General features: G+C 41.6%; 2 protein-coding genes across 2 annotated transcripts in view; both read left to right on the top strand.

Annotated features, from left to right (window-relative positions):
* Window positions 1–1,137: 1,137 nt before the first annotated feature.
* On the top strand, window positions 1,138–11,552 carry gje1a (gap junction protein epsilon 1a). The gene is made up of 4 exons (XM_047388437.1): window positions 1,138–1,256; window positions 3,190–3,372; window positions 4,891–5,088; window positions 6,741–11,552. Exons 1-4 carry the CDS (start codon window positions 1,218–1,220, stop codon window positions 6,936–6,938), a joined length of 618 nt encoding a protein of 205 aa, XP_047244393.1. The 5' UTR covers window positions 1,138–1,217; the 3' UTR covers window positions 6,939–11,552.
* Window positions 11,553–15,248: 3,696 nt separating this feature from the next.
* Window positions 15,249–23,778, top strand: part of vta1 (vesicle (multivesicular body) trafficking 1) — a 43,618-nt gene continuing 35,088 nt past the window's right edge. The window contains exon 1 of the mRNA XM_047388715.1: window positions 15,249–15,444. Coding sequence (XP_047244671.1) covers window positions 15,354–15,444 — 91 coding nt within the window. The 5' untranslated portion in view covers window positions 15,249–15,353. The remainder of the gene's footprint in view (window positions 15,445–23,778) is intronic.

The raw sequence follows: 23,778 nt of genomic DNA, 5'->3' as shown, positions 1-23,778 counted from the left end.
AGATAGATAGATAGATAGATAGATAGATAGATAGATAGATAGATAGATAGATAGATAGATAGATAGATAGATAGATAGATAGATAGATAGATAGATAGATAGATAGATAGATAGATAGATAGATAGATAGATAGATAGATAGATAGATAGATAGATAGATAGATAGATAGATAGATAGATAGATAGATAGATAGATAGATAGATAGATAGATAGATAGATAGATAGATAGATAGATAGATAGATAGATAGATAGATAGATAGATAGATAGATAGATAGATAGATAGATAGATAGATAGATAGATAGATAGATAGATAGATAGATAGATAGATAGATAGATAGATAGATAGATAGATAGATAGATAGATAGATAGATAGATAGATAGATAGATGTGTGTGTATGCATACAGATGTGTGTGCAGCTTTCTGGTGTGTTTATACAACTGTTGCATGTTTTATTTTGAAAGCCCTGCCCGGAAGTGCTTCACCTTAATTCCGTCTAACTTAACTCCCTCTGCTCTGACCCGCACTGCCCAACAGCTGGGCTGAGACTTGGATCTGTGTTTGCAAACAAAGAGTGGGAATGAACAGCACGCCGCCAGGATTCCGGTTGGTGTGTGGAATAACTTTTTCTTTCTGATTCTGGTCAGGTTCTGCTCTGTCTGTATGTCTTTGGGACCTCGGAAATGTGTCCAGTAGGGAGGGGGTGTGTTTGTGACTGGGTGTTCCTGATGATGTTGGGTTTATGTGTCCACTTCAACAAAATCTATGAAATAAAGAGAAGGAAGCTTTGGAGAGAAATCTGGTTTGTTAGTTTTTAGATTCTTTATTAAAACATGAAGCTGCTTTCAGTGAGTAACGCTCCAGATGTTACAGATAAAAAGAATAAATCCATTAGTTGTTCCACCTAACCAGGTGTTTTCTCTGCATTGTGTACCACAGGAGGTTTTTTTTCGCTGACACGGATCTGTAGGGATTATAATGCAGGCGGCACAGGCCCCCCACCCTCAGCCCCTTTGTTGGCCCCCTGGTCCCTGTTGTCTTTTTTACAGTGTGTGGGTTTGTTGATGCTTGGAGAGATAAAAGGCTACAGGGTTTCAGGAGAGAGAGAGAAAGAGAGAGAGAGGTGGGGGGGTTCAGCTACAGGTTTCTAGTGTTCTGGCCATGAGGGCCCGGAGGCACCCTGGAATCACACAGGGGACATCAGAGAGCAAGTCATGTCTCTAAACTACATCAAGAACTTCTACGAAGGATGTGTGAGTAGATGAGACAGGATGCATCAGGAAAAATGGCCCTCCTGAGAGCTGTAGTGAAGTGAAATCGGTCTTCCTTTGCTGTCGTCATCATGCAACCGAGTGACGGATCTGAGAGCAAAGAGGCTGTTTGCTTTTTGTTCTGAGTTGTTTTCTGGAAGATGGTGGTTGTATCAGAGCAGAGCGGGTGAAGAGATGAAAAATGTTTCCTCTGAATAGCTTTTTGTTTCAGCCTTCAGCTCAGGGCCGCCGTGATTATCTGACAGACAAAAGCAGTTTCTCCTTCTTTCCAACAGTGTGTGGATGTATGTAGCTGAGGCATGGGCCTGTATGAGATTCTCACTATATAATCACATTGACTAGAAATACCAGAGTTTTCATTAATTATACAATGATCGAATTGCCTTTATTTCAAGATTTCTTCACAACTATTACTTAATTATTTTAAGTATGCAGCAACCATGAACCCAGTTGAAAGTTCCCGAAGATAGATGACGCTATGATAAACTCAGGTATCAATGAGTAACACAATGTTCACTGAAGACAAAAGTGATAATAGCAAAGTCAGCAGCTTTATATATTTAAAAGGGAATATTTAATTATCTAGTGAGGAGGAGGAAGCCAGGTGAAATGCTGTATTAGAAGAACAGCTTGGAGACCTAACCAACTGGCACACCTCAGATGGACTGGGGTTTGGCAGGAAACCACTGGAGACCATCTGACTTCCAACATTTCGATTAAGGTCTGTGGAAGTAAGTTGGACACTTTGGCTGAATTTAGGAGGGGGAGACTCTGACCTAGGTGCTGGATGCCTGCTGTCTGAGTCTGCCCCCTGCTGTGGCTGCTGCAGCTGCTGTGAGTGAAAATGCAAATTGGAGACCTAACCAACTGGCACACCTCAGATGGATTTTAAAGCTCTCTTTGGCAAGCCCAGTCTGCCTGTAACTCACCACAGTAATAAATGACAACTTGTGACATTCACTGTAAATTGAATGACAACAATTCAAACCAATGTTGAAATTTCTGCTCCTTTTTTCACTATTATTTTCACTCTGTTGCACACGGGCATGTGTAAGATCTCAAAAAGACAGCTTTCGACAGCTACAATGTTGAAGCTGTCGAAACCACGTTTCTAACACTGCAAATTCAAACGGTAAAAGTCATCCTGTTTTGTCCTACAAGGTCAGTTCAAACAAATGCTACGCACATGGTGGAAAGCAGGGACATTAAAATACTGATATACAGTCAGACTGCTGCTGCATTCAAACATTCTCTACTTTATTGCTTTAAAGTGATCAGTGAAAATCAGCAGACGCATTGTACCGAGAGAAGACGTGTAAAAAGTAAAACTAGCTGTAAAAGAAAACATTGCCTTGCCTGCTAAACGTCATGCTCACAATAAACTGCGGTCGCATTGACTGTCTGGCTGTTGACTCCCTGCTCATGGAATGAACTGTGTTGTTTCCTCCTCCCTCAGCTCTGGCTTACTCCTTCCCTTGAATGCCAGATTTTAGTTTCATACTCCTGCTTCCATCAGAGAGACTGTTTTTGGAGGTTGTGGAGAAATCAGCCCTCCTTACCTGTTAACTACCATGGAGTACATCAGAAACTGCGGACCAAGAACCATATATGACAGCCACTTGCTGTTTTAAGGAGAGGAGGGGTTACAAAGGCCTATTTGATGTTAAAAGGTTCTTCTGCTTTGACAAAAAGTGGAAAGGCAGCAGCTGAAAGGGCGGAATATGATTTACATGGGTGTCCGCCGACTTCTCTGTCATCTTGGAATATCTTTTGAAACCAGCAGAGGTTACCCGGCTGATTTCAAAACTACATTTATAATGGAAACTGGTCCATTAAGAGTGTCACCTAGCTTTAATGCTATATTTGCCTCTGTGAGTGATGTGTGTAAATGTATCTGTGCGTTGATATTTTCCAGCTCAGGCCTCCTACAGTGATAGGCCAGTTCCACACGTTGTTCTTCGGCTCGGTCCGGATGTTCTTTCTGGGGGTTCTTGGCTTCGCAGTCTATGGGAATGAAGCTCTGCATTTCAGCTGTGATCCGGATCGCCGAGAGCTCAACCTGTTCTGCTACAACCAGTTCAGACCAATAACACCTCAGGTGGGACCAAGCTACACAGTCAGAACTAGAGAAAGTTCTGGTTTTCTCAAGACAAATTTCAAACACACAGTACCGGTCAGATGTTTCAATTCACTCATCATTGTCATTAATATTGTTTTAATTTAACGGTTTTTTTTTTTTAGGGTGGAATGATTATACAACATACAGCTGCAATAATTTCTAAAAACAAGAAGTTTTAATTTATTGTGGATTTTCTTTTCTCATTCCTACAGGTTTAAAATTACCCATAGACTCAAAGATATACATACATTCAACAAAATATTTTACTATTAGAAGGTTTAATAAGGGCTATTAACTTCTGGTTAGTGATCCTGGTTGGGTGCAGGTAGCATGTTCTCTTTGCAGCATAAAAAAGATTTGTTCTACAAACCTGATTGGATTGACCAGTGCTCAAATCAATGGGAAAGTCCAAGATAAAAAGAAATGTGTGAAGATGATCAGGAACAACCCAGAATCTACAAAGGCTCAAGCCTCCCATGAACTGGACCCTGCTGGATCATCAGTGTAACTATCTACAGCGCAGCCCATTTTACGTCACCAAGGACTGAGAGGGTGCTACCCCTGCTCTGAAATCCACCCCCATCATGCCTGTCTGAAAGCTGCGACTAGCTACATGGACTAGCTAAACTGTCCTGCACAATGACATGCAGTATGATGGGAGGAGTCAATGTGAGGCTAACGTTTGATTTAAGTACACTGTACCAACTTTCAGTATGGTGATGGCAGCATCATGGTGAGGGTCGGTTTAGCTGCTGGTGGTTCACTGCACAAGGTGGATAAATAAGGCAGAATGAGAACTACCTTCACATCCTCCAACTTCCCCTAAAATCAACAGCTACATGGTTGGATCTGTTGTGATGGTCCCTGGACTTTAAATTTGGTTCTGTCTTAGTTCTGAGTTCTGGTCTGTTTTCTCAGTCAGTTTGTGGTTTTCCCTCAATTCATGTCCACACAGCTGCAGTACATTCAGTGTAATTGGAATCTCCTGATCCTGGACTCAATCATTACCTTTCCAGCATTTAAAGCTCCTATTTCAGTCAGTTCCTTAACAGATCCTCCTATCGGTCACCTGTTGTTTATTCAATATCAAGTCCATTGACAAGCCACTTGTTACCAAATATTAATGGGGGTATTTGTACATGTTTGGGCATGCATGTATAGTTTTGATACTGGGTGGATTTAAACATATTATCCTCAGTACTTACTTTAAGATCAGTAGTAGGGTTGGTAACTCTGCACTAAATTGTCTTTTTTTTTTATAATGTAGTTTTTTCATACCCACAATGACAAAAAAACAGAAGTACCAAGGTTGAGACCCAGAAGGAACCGGTTTTGCATGTAGGCATAGCAGTGATAGGGTATAAAACAAGAATTTTGCAAGGAGCTGGCACAGCTGGACAGACAGCAAAACAGCCCTCATCCCTAACACTTGACCCCAGTGTTTGTCTTTTTATTATTTTTTATTAGTTATTTTTTTTATATTTCTGCTCTCTGCAGGTCTTTTGGGCATTACAGCTGGTAACTGTGCTGGTTCCAGGAGCTTGGTTCCATCTCTACGCCGCTTGTAAGAATATAGACCAAGAGGAAATTCTTGAACGGCCCATTTACACCGTCTTCTACATTATTTCTGTTCTTCTACGCATCATTCTAGAAATCATCGCCTTCTGGCTACAGAGCCACCTCTTTGGCTTTCAGGTCTGTCAATTTCTGACAACTTTTACCTCTGTTTAATGCTTCTCTATATCTTTATCCATTCACAAGTACCATTTTCTATTAGATCTGGCACCTGTTAAGCATGCGGGACATTACAGATGATTTGCTTTTACTCTGATCACAGATTTGGATTGGCAGACTGGGGTGGTGGTCCCCCTACATAAGAAGGGGGACCGGAGGGTGTGTTCCAACTACAGGGGGATCACACTCCTCAGCCTCCCTGGTAAGGCCTACGCCAGGGTATTGGAGAGGAGAGTCCGGGCGATAGTCGAACCTCGGCTTCAGGAGGAGCAGTGAGGTTTTCGTCCCGGCCGTGGAACACTGGACCAGCTCTATACCCTCTACAGGGTACTCGAGGGTTCATGGGAGTTTGCCCAACCGGTCCACATGTGTTTTGTGGACCTGGAGAAAGCATTCAACTGTGTCCCTCGTGATGCCCTGTGGGGGGTGCTCCAGGAGTATGGAATCGGGGGCCCTTTACTAGGGGCCATCCGGTCCCTGTACGAGCGGAGCAGGAGTTTGGTTCGCATTGCTGGCACTAAGTCGGACCTGTTCCCGGTGCATGTTGGACTCCGGCAGTCCAACCTGTCCTTTGTCACCGGTCCCGTTCATAACTTTTATGGACAGGATTTCTAGGCGCAGCCAAGGGCCGGAGGGGGTCTGGTTTGGGGACCAGAGGATTTCATCTCTTCTTTTTGCAGATGGCGTGGTCCTGCTGGCCCCCTCTAGCCAAGACCTACAGCATGCGCTGTGGCGGTTCGCAGCCGAGTGTGAAGCGGCTGGGATGAAGATCAGCTCCTCCAAGTCCGAGGCCATGGTTCTCGACCAGAAAAGGGTGGCTTGTCCTCTTCAGGTTGGAGGGGAGTTCCTGCCTCAAGTGGAGGAGTTTAAGTATCTCGGGGTCTTGTTCACGAGTGAGGGAAGAGGTAGGGTGGCCAGGCACTTCCTTAGAGATAGGGTGAGGAGCTCGGCCATCCGGGAGGGGCTCGGAGTAGAGCCGCTGCTCCTCCACATCGAGAGGAGGCAGTTGAGGTGGCTTGGGCATCTATACCGGATGCCTCCTGGACGCCTTCCTCGGGAGGTGTTCCAGGCATGTCCCACCGGGAGGAGGCCCAGGGGATGACCCAGGACACGCTGAAGGGACTATGTCTCTCGGTTGGCCTGGGAATGCCTTGGGCTCCCCCCGGAGGAGCTGGAGGAGGTGTCTGGGGAGAGGGACGTCTGGGCGTCTCTGCTGAGTCTGCTGCCCCCGCGACCCGGTCCCGGATGAAGCGGAAGACGACGAGTACGAGTACGGGTGTAACATTACATGTTAAATTCCAATCTATTCACCCCAAGATTAGAGTGTGGAATGCTCAGAGAAATGACTAAATGTATAAGTGCTCCATCAGTTAGCAGGTTAAATATCAAAGGATAATTAGAAAAAGACTGAACCCATCTGTTAGACGAATATGACAGCATGACTCAGATCTTCTACCTGAATGAACCGCAAGTCCTGTGGACAGATGCAACCAAAGAAGAGGTGTTTGGTCATAATGCACAGCCCCATGGGTGGAGAAACTAAATACACCATATCTGCACAAACATCCTATACCGACTGCTTCTCCCCTCATTCTTCTCTCTGTTTTCCTCAGGTTCACCCAGTGTATGTGTGCGATGCCAGCTCCTTGGAGAAGGCCTTCAATGTGACTAAGTGCATGGTACCTGAACACTTTGAAAAAACCATTTTCCTCAGTGCTATGTACACCTTCACTGTGATCACCATCCTTCTCTGCATTGCTGAGATATTTGAGATACTCTTCCGGCGACTTGGTTATCTCAACAATCAATGACAGAAATGTTCATGCACAAAATACAGTGAGTGAAAATATCTGACATATTTTCAGCCTGTTCATGTTAGGCTCTTTGTCATCAAGATTTTCATGAAGCAGAAAGTCAATGCTAGAGCCAGACCTCACCTGCAGTACAACAGCAGTGAACAGCAGAAATCTACTAAGGTGCTGTCATGTCAGGGCTGGCCAGAACCAACTGTTGTTTTGGTGTTTGTTGCCTTTAAGTATAGAGTGACCATCCATTGTTATATTTTAGAAGTGAGAAGGTTCTGTACTGGCTTGGTCGAACAGTGTTGTATGATTGGACTGGATGGTGAGAGAGTATCAGCTTCATAGAGCTACTAAGATCGCTACCAATTCTTTGGATTAGTGGGAAAGAAAAATCCATTTTGGCCCAAACTTGAGGATTTATAACAACATGAGGACCGCTGAAATCTAAACATTTGTTAGAGATGAACCTCACATCTAATACTTTACTGAATAAAAGCTTGGGAGATTTAGCTGTACATATTATATGACCTTCCATTCACCAAATACACCAATTTCCAACAACCTAATGCATCTACTCTTGAACTACTTGTGTTATTCCAAGGTAAATAAATGGCAGCTGTCATTGATATCCATACTGTCATGTATACCAGTTAGTGCTTGATCGGGCTAAAACAAAAGGCTGGTGGTCTTGCAACAAGCCTCAGCTCTCCCACCAATCCAAAGCACCAGAAAGGCCAACTACCTAAGTTCACCTCCATGAAATGCAAAGCAATCCAAAGTCGGAATTAAGATAAAAGAAGCAATAGAAAACTTTGTTGTGTTGATTTTTAAGCTCAAGAAGTATTAATGAGAATATTTATACAACGTACAAGTGCTAATTGAAAATATTTTGTTTATTCCTTGCTTAACAAAAAAACTTCTACAATAAGTAGTTATTATTTTTAACAGGTGTGAACAAAATTTGATGAATCTGAAGAACTAAATTGTTCTGATACGTCTCGGGGCTTGTTTAGAGCAGATGCCCTCAAGCTTTTTTCTATGTCTATGTTCTGGATATTTATTCTTTAACCATTGAATTTAATAACGTCCTCTACATCCAAATATCAAATATATTAGCATTCATTTGATTTTGATCACTTCACGCATTTTCCTTTTGAAGTCAGTATCTTTCAATGGGAATATGATTACCTCTCCTGTACTGTTTTGTTCTTTTATACTCATACATCCATCCAACTTTTGTTGTGACGTTTTCCGCAATCTGTTTATCATCTCAGGTACAAGATTGTATAGCAAGACAAAAGTGGATCGCACCTTTTAAGTTACCTTTACGCAATGAAATCTGTATAGTTGATTTCAAGCTACTGTGTCATAGACCTGGGCCTAACAGACCTTTTGTTAGGCAGTGCAAGGATTTTCATACAATGTCTCTACTGTGAATTTGTTTTGCCTGCATTCTGGTTTCAATTAACTGGCAGAAGGCTCACACAAGGATTTTCAGTTAGCATACATATTTTTAAAATAGTTTCAGTCGGTTCTATCAGGCCAGGCTCACGTTTAGCAAACATTAATAGAATTATAAATCATTAATGGGTAAACCTTTAAACTTTAAATATTTGAATTAAAAGGCTAGATCAAAGAGTGGCTTTTACATTTGTCCTGCCGAAGCAGTAGAGACAAAAACTGTGTACAAATATACATTGAAGTTATGTCACACATTTACAGGGGAATAGGGGGAAAACCTGAGCAATGACACCAACTCAAATTTATGCTAACCTTCGAGGTGTATTAAATTGAGTGCATTTTTTAGCACTTAGTCTTATCAACTGCTTAAAGTAGAACCATTCAAAGTGCTTTCACACTATCAGTCACATGCCCATGGGTTCAGTGTCCTGGCAGATGGGAAGCCGGGGTCAAACTCACAAACTCTCGTTTTTGATATGGCTATTTTTCCCAACTACCAATTAGCATGCTAACTATAGCAACAGCTTCAACAGATTAGTATCCATCCTTCATTCCATTCATTCATCCGTTGCTTTCCGCTTATTTGAGATAGGTTCGCAGGGGTAATAGGTCCATGAGGAAAACCTAAAATCTGTCAGATAAGTGGTCAGGTGACCATGGAGATCAGCTTTAAAAGGAAGTGCTTCTCACCTGTTCATTGCTCAGATATCCTGTCAGAGAAAAGACTGAACGCATGAATACTAAGATAGGTGTTAGTGTGTGCTGGGGAAACCCCAACCGCGGCAGAAGTTAGCAGTGGGTAGATGGAAGCACACAATTTAAAATAGTAACACCTAAAGCGCTAAATAGGATCTCGGGTAAGAGACAGTGTTACAAATGGACCTGGATTCCAACGGGGAAAACAGAGAGAAAGAAGGAATGAAACTTACCAGAGTGGATGCTCGGCTGATACACAAGAAGGATCAGAGCTTGTGACATGAAGGAATGATGTCTGAGCGACAAACAGGTGAGAAGCAATTCCTTTTAAAGCCGATCTCCATGGTCACCTAACCACTTATCGGTCAACATCCTTCTCTCCAATAGCCCTCTCTAGCTCATTCTGGGGATCCCAAGTGGATCTCAGACCAGAATGTATAAAAAGTTCCCAGAGGATGTTCTGGATATTTCCCAGTATCTCCTCCCAATGAGTCATGCCTCCTCCAGGTCCACAAAATACACGTGGACTAGAGAACAAAACTCCCATGACCCCGTCAGCAGTTCTGTGAAGGTAAAGATCTGGTTCACAGTGTCATATTTAGGATGAAAACCACATTGTTTCTCTCAAATTCGATGCTCTTCAATTGGTGAGAGCCTCTATTTCACAGCTTTATTATAATCTTTCCTAGGGAGGCTCAGAAGTGTGATGGCGTTATAGCTAGAACACACCCTTAATAATTTGGGTCCTGGTGTGCCAAACTACAGATGTTTTCCCAGTCCTCTATTGGCCATTAAAGATGCATGTCAACCATGACAACCCCAAAATATCCAGAGCCCTCAGCACGCTGGGCCGAAACTAATCAACTCCTGGCACACTGCTACTGGGGAGCTTTTTAACTGCCTTAGTAATCCCTTACTAACAGGGATAATACCCTTATCCCTGTCAGGGTAAGGGTATTTCTTGGTCTGAGGACCACAGTCGCACCTCCACAAACAAAACACTGTCTGGGATGGTCAGTGTTTTCCCTTTATGAGCTATCAGACAGATTTTCAGAACTTCCTTGAGGCCAACCATAAATTCTTCTTTATTTTCGGAATTACTACAATGTTATTGTTTCTGAAACCACTGATGCTTCAGTCCTTCAGACTACCCAATACCTGATCGCTGTTTCAGAAGTCCCCAGAGCCAACTATGCCCTGTAAACTTCGCCTTCAGCTCGAGGGCTTCCGTCACTCATGGTGTTCACCAATGGGTCCTCTGGTTGCTGCCTCAACAGGCACCAATGCCTTCTGGCCATAGCTACTAGAAGCAGCATCTTGGATTCTATGTCCCAATGCTTCTTAGAAGAAAGATGAGAAACTCAGAGATGTAAGTAGAAGGTCTTCGGCCCAAGGCATAATACTAGAGGTCTGGTGATCCAACTGCAAAATCCATCATTGACCTTTGGTCCAAAATTGCCTAATATCAAGTACACTTATCAATATGCTAAATGGTTCTCAAACATAGTGTTTGTTATGGACAAGAAATGCCTAATTCCAAAATCCCAAGCAAACACCACGACTGGGAGGTCATTCTTCCCAATCACACCACTCCAAGCAGTGCAATCATTGCCCACTTGGCAATGAAGTCCCCCAGGAGTTAAAAAGAGCTAGAGATGGAGAGAGTCCTGCCCTTTTCACTTCAGATACAATGCTCTCTAGAGTTGGTAGCTAGTATGCTAACCAGTAGTTGCTTCTATACACAAGTATTCTAACTGGTTGTAGCTACTACAGATATGAATGCTAATTGTGGTTGGTTACCACTATGCTAACCATCAGTTACAATTGATTTAACATGCTAGCCAGTATCTACTACAACTGATTTGCATGCTAACTAGGAACAGCTTTAGGTTTGTTGTAGGAACTACTACCAGTTAACTAATTGTGCATAGTAACTGGCTAATCAGTAAGAGCCACTATGGATTAGTGTATTAAAATGGTAGCAAATATACTGATTAAACAAAACATTTGTAAAGTGTCAACACAGAACTCTGACAGGTTTTGAGACATACTTAAAACTACTCCCAAAATCAGGGAGTAATTCTTTATGAAATACAAATCAAAGGTTTAAACACATCTACTATATCAATTCAAAATACATGTAAAACTGTGTTCAAGATTTCTACTACTGCATGTATTCTACTGCTTTAATTCCTATTTATACTTTTGTTTGTACTGATGTTGTAACTGGCTAAGTGTAAAAAATCGTAAATGCTTTTTACATTTTTCTTCTCAGATCTGTGTCTTTTTACTGAGATTTTATCCTTGAAAAATGTTTTAAACCTTGTAGCTACATCAAAATCAATAAGGTACACTTCACAACCAATGTATGCTTACTCAAACTGTTTGTCTGATTGCTGAAATATATTGCATACGTAATTTTCATATTTGTTTTGTCCTGACATGAATAAAAAAAATGTTATCCAATTAGCTTTGTGTTTTTAATGATATATTACATTTTTAAAACAATTTAGTTTGGCAGTTCACAAAGCAACTTTAATTGGTCTGTTTATATTGTATCCAAAGGATTTTTGAGGATGAATTTTAATTGTGCTGGTCATTATCAGGAGATTGAGATTTTACACAGTACAAGTAGAAGCTGCCGGTCCTCTGTGCTACCTCTCTTTGACTGTTTCTCTTACAGTTCTCTGTGGGTCCAAATCAATTCAGCTTCCTGATCCTGTCAGGGAAACAAAGATCAGATCAGATGCTAAAGACAATGAGTATAAAAATAAGTTATAGTAGTGCACAGGAGGGCTTGGACTAGACTGAATCATCATAGCTGCCTGCCTAATCTCATTGGGCTTTTATCTCCAAGTCAGGCTGTAGTTGGAGCACACATACAAAACAACATTTCCTACTGTTGTTTGGACCAAAGAAAACTGGCATCGGACAAAAATACATTACTAAAAGCAGTAGCATTGGATTTGTGAAGTAGAACGTCAGGTCATAGGTTCATCCAACCACAAGCCAGACCAACTAAATCAACATTTTCTTATTTTCCAAAGAGAGATGCAGTCATTTAATTGTGAGAGCCAACCTCTCAACTCCAAACCCTTCTGCTTCCTTTCAAGTGTAATTTTGTCTGAATTTTTCAGTGCTTGATTAAATTTGTTTTCTTTAGTGTATCTTCATTTTGTGGTAAATATATTTATTGGGTTGTACAGACTACAGACTTTTTTTGTATAAAACATTTTATAGGTTCTGAAGCTGATTGAAAATCTGCCTGACTCACACACATATGAGTCTGAAATTGATACTGGATTATGAAAGTTTAAAGCAGCACTGGAGGATTTCTGAACATTAAAGTTATGAGTTTCTGACTCATTCTGATGGCACACATCCATTTTCTGAGTCATGAGACCCCTGTGAGCAACCAAAGTCTTTGAAACATTTCATGGTGGACGTTTCCTGCTCAACCACACAATTATGTTTTCCCTGTAAACAAAGTTCCAACATTTAACATGTGTGATCCATTAACAATTTAAATGTAATATTATAGGTATGCATTTGTACAATATTAAACAAACAGTGACATCAACATGAAGATATGAAGATGTGTCAGTTACATACTGCTGCTAATTGTTATTATAGATCAGTAGATCATTAAGTCCTAAAATACAGCCTTGAGGGACACCTTTTCTGGAATTCCAACTCTAGAAGAGCGAGGACGGGGGAGACAGTGCTTACAGCAAGTAAAATAATGTCCATCCATCCATCCATCCATCCATCCATCCATCCATCCATCCATCCACATTAGAAGGTATCACAGGTTTTATTGACAGCTTTGCAAATCTGTATTTCATCTCTGCTCCATTCTACCACCGAATGTGATCAAGACTAAGTTTATTGAGTTAGTCACACCTCTCCAGTTGTGGCAGTAACTCCTTCCTAACCTAAATGTGGGATTTACCTTTTCTGACTTGTTATATAACTGCGGAGTTGGAGGTGCTGATGTATTTTTCTGTGACCAGCTCCAGTGTCTGATGGAGGTTGCTGCCCTATCAGGCTTAGCGGACTCAAACAACTTCAAGAAGCAGCGATCAAAGTTCAAGTCCCCTGAACTGAAAACCCTCAGACCCCATGGTTGACTGACATAAAAGACAAGCCTAGCGGAGTCCAATACTCACTAAAACTGAGCGTAATTAGTTGCAAAGCAAAAAGTTTGCTTTCAAGGAGTGAATGTCCATGCATCAAAACTACGGACAAGTCAGAAAATTAATAAATACTAGATGGGCAGAAACTCCTTGCCCCTTTAGATATACTTTCATTGGTAAATAGCTTATTTCTGTTAAATTTCTGTTTTCTTTTTTTTCTTCTTTGCTTCTAAAACATAGCAAGATGCTCACAAAGAAGTCCAAGTCCGTTTGTAGGCAAAAATCATCAGCATGTGAAAAGCTACTTTAACAATCACCTGGTGATAGCTGTACAGGTCCTTCTCAAAATATTAGCATATTGTGATAAAGTTCATTATTTTCCATAATGTCATGATGAAAATTTAACATTCATATATTTTAGATTCATTGCACACTAACTGAAATATTTCAGGTCTTTTATTGTCTTAATACGGATGATTTTGGCATACAGCTCATGAAAACCCAAAATTCCTATCTCACAAAATTAGCATATCATTAAAAGGGTCTCTAAACAAGCTATGAACCTAATCATCTGAATCAACAAGTTATCTCTAAACACCTGCAAAAGATTCCTGAGGCCTTTAAAACTCCCAGCTTGGTTCATTACTCAAAACCCCAATCATGGGTAAGACTGCCGACCTGACTGCTGTCCAGAAGGCCACTATTGACACCCTCAAGCAAGAGGGTAAGACACAGAAAGACATTTCTGAACGAATAGGCTGTTCCCAGAGTGCTGTATCAAGGCACCTCAGTGGGAAGTCTGTGGGAAGGAAAAAGTGTAGCAGAAAACGCTGCACAACGAGAAGAGGTGACCGGACCCTGAGGAAGATTGTGGAGAAGGGTCGATTCCAGACCTTGCGGGACCTGCGGAAGCAGTGGACTGAGTCTGGAGTAGAAACATCCAGAGCCACCGTGCACAGGCGTGTGCAGGAAATGGGCTACAGGTGCCGCATTCCCCAGGTCAAGACACTTTTGAACCAGAAACAGCGGCAGAAGCGCCTGACCTGGGCTATAGAGAAGCAGCACTGGACTGTTGCTCAGTGGTCCAAAGTATTTTTTTCGGATGAAAGCAAATTCTGCATGTCATTCGGAAATCAAGGTGCCAGAGTCTGGAGGAAGACTGGGGAGAAGGAAATGCCAAAATGCCAGAGGTCCAGTGTCAAGTACCCACAGTCAGTGATGGTCTGGGGTGCCGTGTCAGCTGCTGGTGTTGGTCCACTGTGTTTTATCAAGGGCAGGGTCAATGCAGCTAGCTATCAGGAGATGTTGGAGCACTTCATGCTTCCATCTGCTGAAAAGCTTTATGGAGATGAAGATTTCATTTTTCAGCACGACCTGGCACCTGCTCACAGTGCCAAAACCACTGGTAAATGGTTTACTGACCATGGTATCACTGTGCTCAATTGGCCTGCCAACTCTCCTGACCTGAACCCCATAGAGAATCTGTGGGATATTGTGAAGAGAACGTTGAGAGACTCAAGACCCAACACTCTGGATGAGCTAAAGGCCGCTATCGAAGCATCCTGGGCCTCCATAAGACCTCAGCAGTGCCACAGGCTGATTGCCTCCATGCCACGCCGCATTGAAGCAGTCATTTCTGCCAAAGGATTCCCGACCAAGTATTGAGTGCATAACTGTACATGATTATTTGAAGGTTGACGTTTTTTGTATTAAAAACACTTTTCTTTTATTGGTCGGATAAAATATGCTAATTTTGTGAGATAGGAATTTTGGGTTTTCATGAGCTGTATGCCAAAATCATCCGTATTAAGACAATAAAAGACCTGAAATATTTCAGTTAGTGTGCAATGAATCTAAAATATATGAATGTTAAATTTTAATCATTACATTATGGAAAATAATGAACTTTATCACAATATGCTAATATTTTGAGAAGGACCTGTAAAAAGTTTAAGAAGCGCTGGTACCCGAGAAAGGGTCACGTGATCATTTCCGCTTTACGCAATTACGTAATCGAGGTGGCCGTTGCTCCTATTGGACGCAGAGGCGGAAGAGAGGGCAGCACTCTGCTAAAAACAATACTGACGGTCTCTGTTGTGTTTGTGTCTGCTGGAAGAGTTTTTGGACCCCCATGGCTTTACCAGCCCAACTCAAAGCCATCCAGCACTACCTGCGGACCGCTCAGGAACATGAGAAACGGGACCCGGTGGTGACTTATTACTGTAAGTCAGTGCTAACGCTAGCTGTTAGCTTCTCGGCTTTGTTTACTTGGGAACAGGGCGGCTGCTTTGCCTTTAACTCTAATTCAAAGTGTTTTTAGGACACACACTCTATAGTGATAAATACCAGCGGGTTAAGTCAAATAGGTATTTGATGGTCAGAGGTTGTAGCTGAAACTTCTGGAGCAGGCTAACGCTTCCGTAGCATAACCTGACTCCTGTGAAATGTGAAAGCTTTCTCTGGATATTTTTAGCTTGAGGGAAAATCCTAACTTGAATAAATGACCATATGTTTAGTAATATCTCTGTTAGCATGAGCAGATGTTTGTAGATATTTCACAAGTAAGCAGTCCTGGCAGAATGACTCAGCAGGTTAAAGCTCCTGTCCAGCAGGTTCAGGTTCTGAGTGTTCACAGTAGGACAGATGGCTCAGCCTGCAGGAATGTACCAAACCCCACTCAAGTGGTGCTTTAAGCCTGCACCAAAACAAAACTGTACATACAGGTCCTTCTCAAAATATTAGCATATTGTGATAAAGTTCATTATTTTCCATAATGTAATGATGAAAATTTAACATTCATATATTTTAGATTCATTGCACACTAACTGAAATATTTCAGGTCTTTTATTGTCTTAATACGGATGATTTTGGCATACAGCTCATGAAAACCCAAAATTCCTATCTCACAAAATTAGCATATTTCATCCGACCAATAAAAGAAAAGTGTTTTTAATACAAAAAACGTCAACCTTCAAATAATCATGTACAGTTATGCACTCAATACTTGGTCGGGAATCCTTTGGCAGAAATGACTGCTTCAATGCGGCGTGGCATGGAGGCAATCAGCCTGTGGCGCTGCTGAGGTCTTATGGAGGCCCAGGATGCTTCGATAGCGGCCTTTAGCTCATCCAGAGTGTTGGGTCTTGAGTCTCTCAACGTTCTCTTCACAATATCCCACAGATTCTCTATGGGGTTCAGGTCAGGAGAGTTGGCAGGCCAATTGAGCACAGTGATACCATGGTCAGTAAACCATTTACCAGTGGTTTTGGCACTGTGATCAGGTGCCAGGTCGTGCTGAAAAATGAAATCTTCATCTCCATAAAGCTTTTCAGCAGATGGAAGCATGAAGTGCTCCAAAATCTCCTGATAGCTAGCTGCATTGACCCTGCCCTTGATAAAACACAGTGGACCAACACCAGCAGCTGACACGGCACCCCAGACCATCACTGACTGTGGGTACTTGACTACTGGACTTCTGGCATTTTGGCATTTCCTTCTCCCCAGTCTTCCTCCAGACTCTGGCACCTTGATTTCCGAATGACATGCAGAATTGCTTTCATCCGAAAAAAGTACTTTGGACCACTGAGCATCAGTCCAGTGCTGCTTCTCTGTAGCCCAGGTCAGGCGCTTCTGCCGCTGTTTCTGGTTCAAAAGTGGCTTGACCTGGGGAATGCAGGCACCTGTAGCCCATTTCCTGCACACGCCTGTGCACGGTGGCTCTGGATGTTTCTACTCCAGACTCAGTCCACTGCTTCCTGCAGGTCCCCCAAGGTCTGGAATCGGCCCTTCTCCACAATCTTCCTCAGGGTCCGGTCACCTCTTCTCGTTGTGCAGCGTTTTCTGCCACACTTTTCCTTCCCACAGACTTCCCACTGAGGTGCCTTGATACAGCACTCTGGGAACAGCCTATTCGTTCAGAAATGTCTTTCTGTGTCTTACCCTCTTGCTTGAGGGTGTCAATAGTGGCCTTCTGGACAGCAGTCAGGTCGGCAGTCTTACCCATGATTGGGGTTTTGAGTGATGAACCAGGCTGGGAGTTTTAAAGGCCTCAGGAATCTTTTGCAGGTTTTTAGAGTTAACTCGTTGATTCAGATGATTAGGTTCATAGCTCGTTTAGAGACCCTTTTAATGATATGCTAATTTTGTGAGATAGGAATGTTGGGTTTTCATGAGCTGTATGCCAAAATCATCCGTATTAAGACAATAAAAGACCTGAAATATTTCAGTTAGTGTACAATGAATCTAAAATATATGAATGTTAAATTTTCATCATGACATTATGGAAAATAATGAACTTTATCACAATATGCTAATATTTTGAGAAGGACCTGTATATGGATCTCAAAAGCGTACACACCCAGTTTTTGTTACTAGACCATTATAAATCAGTGTTTACAGTGTTTCCTTCTTTTATTATAGCATTTATCCTGTAAAGTACAACTGAAAACCACCTGTCTGGGAAAGAAATATAACAAAATAAAAAAAAAATCAATAACCTGATTGGACTAGTTAGCACACTCCTAAACTCATACTTTTTCTCTTCCTAAGTTCACACCTGCTGTCAGTTTCAATGAATTTGGTCAATGAGAGAAGGAGCTGTCCTCATAGAATCTTTTTGACACTTGCGACCTTTTGTTAAATCCATAGTTTTCAGAGGGGTTTCAAAGGATTAAAATGATCTCATTATAAGCAGATGTATCATTCAGAAGAAGGCTGCAAAATAGGCACAGCTGTCTAGTTATATCAGTGTTCAATTAAGGCAGTCATCAATAAATTGGAAAAATGTGGGAAAACTGTGTCCAAAAGTCAAACCTTTTTCAAAAATGATTTAAATAAGAAACACAGATCCTGGTAATGGGAGGCTGTCAAGAAGTCACCACAAACACAGAAGGAGCTGCAGCACTTTCAAAAAAGTTCTGGTTGTGTTCTGTTTGTGACAATAATCTGCCATATTCTCCACAGAGTTAGACAAAGGTGAAGGTGTTCATAAAAAAAGCAATTATTTGAATTAATCAGAACATTATCAGAACAAATGTCGCCTACTGTGAAATGTGGCAGCATAATGCTGTGGAGCCACTTTTCTTGTCATGCATCTTGAGTTTTTGCCATGATGGATTTAATTATGAACGGCTCCAAATAACAGCCAGTTTTCACCTTCAGGTACCAACTAGAAGATGAAGATAAATAGGGATTGTGTTTTGTGCCTAGTTGTCTCCTATGAATTATGGCAGGTTATGACCCCTGATCGAAGCAAAATGACTTTAGGTGACCTCCTGCTGTATTATAATCATTATTTGAGTGACGTAAGCCTAATTCCTTGTACTGAACTATGAGTAGATAATTGAAAATAACTTTAAATCCAGGGTTTGGAAAACGAGCGCGAATAAAGGCAAAAGGCTGCTCCAAGAGACACATGGATTAAATATTGATGAATATTATTTATTCCATGTGCCCGTGCTAGCAGTCATTAGCTAACTGTATAAGTACTGTGCATTCAGACTCGATCTTTGATGATGTTTGTTGTTTAATGTAGTGGAAAATGTTTTAATTGAGTTGAAATGTTCTGATAAAGTTAATAATAAACTACAACTACAGAAATAGCCTTATTTTCAATAAAACCTTGTTGTTGAGCTAGAAATAATGAATAAATTGGTTTATGTTTGGACGGAATTTAAAGCAGAAAGTCATACTCACCCTTTAGTTATATCTTTGTTTAGGTTTTGAAGGTCATCATCTCGACGTTCACCATGTTGTCATGCAGCCCTAACATGATCCAAGCTGATTGTTCCACATGTAAATAAACCCGTCAGTCAGTCATTTTCTACCAGTTATTCCATAGTGGGTCACGGGGAAGCTGGTGCCTATCTCCAGCAGTCTACGGACGAGAGGCGAGGTACACCCTGGACAGGTCGCCAGTCCATCGCAGGGCAACACACAAAAAACCACGCACACACTCATTCATACACCTAAGGGCAATTTAGATTAACCAATTAACCTAACAGACATGTCTTTGGACTGTGGGAGGAAGCCGGAGTACCCGGTGAGAACCCACGCATGCACGGGAAGAACATGCAAACTCCATGCAGAAAGACTCCTGGCCGGGAATCAAACCCAGAACCTTTTTGCTGCAAGGCAACAGTGCTACCAACTGCGCCACCGTGCAGCAATAAACCATTGCTTTTTAAACCAGTTATAATCCAGCATCATAATTGGATCCCTCACGTTCCAGAAGTTCCTCTGAAACAGGAGCTGGAAACAGACGCTGTAAAACTAGTTCAATTCAATTCAGTTTATTTATATAGCGCCAATTTACAACACATGTCGTCTCAAGGCTCTTCACAAAGGGTTTGGAATGGTGCGGGGTTGTTAGGGAGGTCAGATTAAACCTCTGAGTGTTAGAGTTTGGACATTTTAGAATGGGCTATGTGTAGGGGTACTAAGTAAAATAATAAACTGATAAAGTTTGTCCATCTAGAGCCCACTGGTGAGTCATTGTTATTCTAAAAACCACAAGGATTGGGATACCTCTCTCTGTCAGACTGATTAGAACCATTGGAAAAGAGAAGGGGTCGTACAGGTAGCAGAAATGGAGGGTGTGTTTGGACCTCAACCATAACTGAGCCGGTTTAGGCTAAACTTGACTCCACCTTACTCCAACCAACAGGGAGGGAAGAAGATGGAGGTAAAAATAATTGGAGAGAGTTGTTTCCTGTTGCATTGTGTGAGAGGAGGGTAACTTTGAAATGGGCTGAGTCAATTCAGTTGAATCATACAGATTTTAAGTCAGGTTCATACATTCCAATTAATCCTAACTATCAAACAGTCAGATTCGGTTATTTATTCAAATTTATTAAAAAGTTTTTCTATCTAAGGAAACCCAGCAGATTGCATCCAGTCAGTGACTTGCAGCATTCCCTCCTCCTGGATGAGCATGTAGAGACAGTGGACAGTCTATAGTTCTGCGGTAGGAGAAGGTCCTACAACCATGCTCCAAGGTCTATTAAAATCTTTCTGCTCTTGGGAAAAAAACTTCTTCCTGGATTTGCTGTAACTTGGAAACTAGAAGAAAACAATGTTTCTGTTTAACTGATGAAAATTCATATAAGCAGCTTCTCTTTACTTTAAGAACTTGAACTTGCAGATGTGTGATGGAGCAAATAAAAAGCACCATCCAAAGAAATTTTAGAGATGACCTCAAATCTTCTTTTGGATGTATAGGTGCCTTTAAACGTCACCAAAACTGTAAAGCTGCAGGTGAAGAATGCTTCGTGCTTTAGATGGTTCCAGGAGGGTAGAGTTTGTTCTGTGATTGGTGTCGTCACACGGTGCTGAGTCATCCTGGGTCAGCAGCTGCGACCTGGTTCTGTTCTCAGTTCCCCTGGTTCTGAATTACCTGCTTGTGGATGCTCATATCTGCATCCGGGGATCAAAAAGAAATTAGTTCTTTATTTTCCCAAAGTGCTCTTAGACAGAGGAGGACTCAGCGTTTGATATTCTGCTCTTCATCAGATGCTGTCGATGCTTTGAAGCCTCCAAAGTGCATCGTTGTGATTGTTGTCATCATTGGAGTAGCTGTTTGTTAGAAATGAATCAGTAGGGAAAAAATTTCATCCTTCCAAACTTTGTTATTCCTTGTTCTAAAACAAAAATACAAATTTTTTTTAAGAATTTGCTTTGTTCTTCGGTCTGATTTTTATTGGTTCTCTTGCTTTTACACGGCGACTTTGTTAAAAACAGGAATAGGAAATAAATGGCATCTCAATTCAAATTTATCTCCTAGCTTTTCTCTCCGACGTTGACTGACACACTGGTCCCATGATGGGCCTGCTTGGGGTGAAAGGTTGGGTGTTTGTCCTGCAGTGAGCCAGTGATGGAGCCAGGCCACTGGAGGTCAGCAGTACCATGTGTTTGGGCCTCTGGGCCTCAGTGTGACTCATTGGGTGATCCGCCTGTCTACATATGTCATGTCTTTATAATGGTAGAAGCTTTAGGAATGTGCTCTGGTCCAGAAGCTTCCCTTCATATATTTTTATCAACACTTGCTGCTTAGTCAGTAAAATGTCACCTCAGTTCAAACATCTGCAACAGAATAATCTGTGCACATATCAGCTGTGCTTTATATATTTTATAGTTTGTTTTCTCAACTGTTTAGGACAGTCCAGGTTTATAAACTCTACACACACACAGTCTGCACCTAACTGGGCTGATTAATGGTCCAACTGGGTTAGTTATTGGTCCCAGTGCTCTCCTGGTCTAACGTCCCTGCTACACATTAGCTCCAGAGACTTCCAGCTGCACTGCGGTTCTTTAAGTTTTCACTCTTTATTTTTATTTAAAACAGGTTTATTCGTCTCTTATTGGTTTCCAGTTAGAATTCATTCAGTGGGAAATAAATGATTTGAGTAATAATATTAGGGTTAAGGAGAGAGAGTATGGCAGATCTCTTCCTGATGTGAGAACAGTTCAGATTTCCCACATCTTACATACAGTAAATGCAACGCAGTTTGAAGCTAGTGTTGGAGGAGAATGAAGATGAGGATGCTGGATTTATGACTTTGAATCTTTCGCTGACTGAGACATTTCTAAAACGTAAGCGTCCAAAACGGTTAAAATCCAGATTTTCCTCTTTCTCATCAGAGTCTCTGCATTAAGCAGCTCATAAAATCTGATCTTCATCCTGAATTTTGAAGCTTTTAAATCGTCCCTTGTGCTCTGCCTCTAATCAGTATGTCAGCATCTAAATTAGCCAGCTGATGCTCGGTGTCGGAGCGGTCCGATCACTTTCAGCTGCAGTCGGAGCCGTGATTGATTTAGCTGTAATGGTCCTGCAGAACTCACCTGCAGCCCGGCTGGTTGGCTGCTTTGGCAAACTCTGTTTCACACTGATTGGATCACTGATGTTGTTAATGACTGGAGCTCAGCTTTTCACCCTACTGGCATTGGATAATTCTGAGAGTTTATGAGCTTTAGATGTGTGATTTCTGGCCATGCTTTTGGTTGGCAGCATTATTTAAATGCTGTTCTGAGAAAGCAAATGTTAGCAGTCTGGAATAACATGCAAGTGTTTTCCAGGTGTGAAAAATATGGAAAAAGAAAAGAGAAATGGAAAAATGTTTGTGTTTCTAAACTTTATTTCCGGTCCCATGGTCTAGATCATCCGTCCATCCATCCATCCATGGCTATTTATTCATCCATCTGTATCCGTTTGCCCATTTATCCGTCTGTCCTTCCAACTCTGTGTCTCTCCCTCTGTCTGCTTTTTCAGATTCTGTCTTTGAAGACTGATAGCTACAGAAATATTGGGTATAAATTCAAAAGATTGAACCTTTGTGTTCATACTTCAAAACTGGACTAAAAAGAACAGACTGAAAACTCTGGAAACTTGCTTGGAAAGATGTGAAATTTTGACATGAAAAGTGTAGGAACGTTGTTAAAACATTTGGACAGTAGAGCGTAAGCCGTGGATGGGCTGAAATCACCATCCTTCCTGTGTTCTGGTTAGATATTTCTGAGAATGAAGGCAGATCCTGCCCGTCTCTCCTCTACAGGGTCATCGAACACAGTCAGTGCAAACAGAAAAGTTTTGACAGTTTTTCACACAATTTCAGAGTTGGCAGTCTTCATCTTCCTTGACAGTTTGGAGCAAACAGCAGAACGTCACAGTGAGATGATGTTAGGACCCCATCATCTCACTGTAAATCAGCCTGAGAGGTTACACAAGTTTTCTGGACCGCCTGTTACAATTTCTGAGAATCAGGAAACCCCAAAATCACCTTGAATTTAAATACTTGGCCCTAGTTCTGCAGAGAAAGCATCTCTGTCACATGTAAGTAAAGTTGGTTTTCTTTGAGTTAGAGAGTGAAGATTCCTGTAAACAAAGTGTTTGTGTAAAACCAGCAGAGGGCCTGAGCATGGCAGGAATGGGAGGAATGGGCAAAGTGGGAGGCAGTTCAGTTGGTTGTGTTGGTACAGAAGATGCCTTTGTTTCTCTGTGGCTTCCTGGACTCCAAGGATGGATCCATGTGGTGTTTCTGGAACCACTGAACAGCTCAGGTCTTGATGGTTTGACTGGTGACCATTCTGTCTCTGTGAAACAGGACTTTGTTCTGCTGGTTACTGTGCAGGATGGTGACGCTGCTGCTTCTCAAAGACTGAAAACAAACTGCTGCAGATGGTGTGAATTACAACAAGATGTCCCAGCAGCCCGAGCTGACTGTTCACACACTTCTGTCTGCATGTTGCTTTAGATGCATGAAGCTGCATCAGTTTTAACTTTACAACCATTTAATATGAATTAGAAAACACCTCTGCCCAAGCAGAAGAGCTGTAGTAAGGAAAACCTTTAATTACCCATTACGGAATATAATAAATTCAGCAGTAAGGCATGAAAACAGTGAAGGTCCTGTTCTGTGACATTAATGCAACTTTAGAAAACAAAAATCTCCTGAAAGAAAGATTTTGACTGTAGAAACTAAACCTTTTCCATAAAATAAAATCACTTTAGATTTTAACAAGCTTCTCAAAAAATGTTCCAGGCAAAAATAAAAAGTACTTCA

The sequence above is a fragment of the Girardinichthys multiradiatus genome, chromosome 15, assembly GCF_021462225.1.
Source record: "Girardinichthys multiradiatus isolate DD_20200921_A chromosome 15, DD_fGirMul_XY1, whole genome shotgun sequence".
In the NCBI taxonomy this organism is placed as follows: Eukaryota; Metazoa; Chordata; class Actinopteri; order Cyprinodontiformes; family Goodeidae; genus Girardinichthys; species Girardinichthys multiradiatus.
Note: the sequence above shows the minus strand (reverse complement) of the source record. Positions and strands in the feature narration are given on the sequence as shown.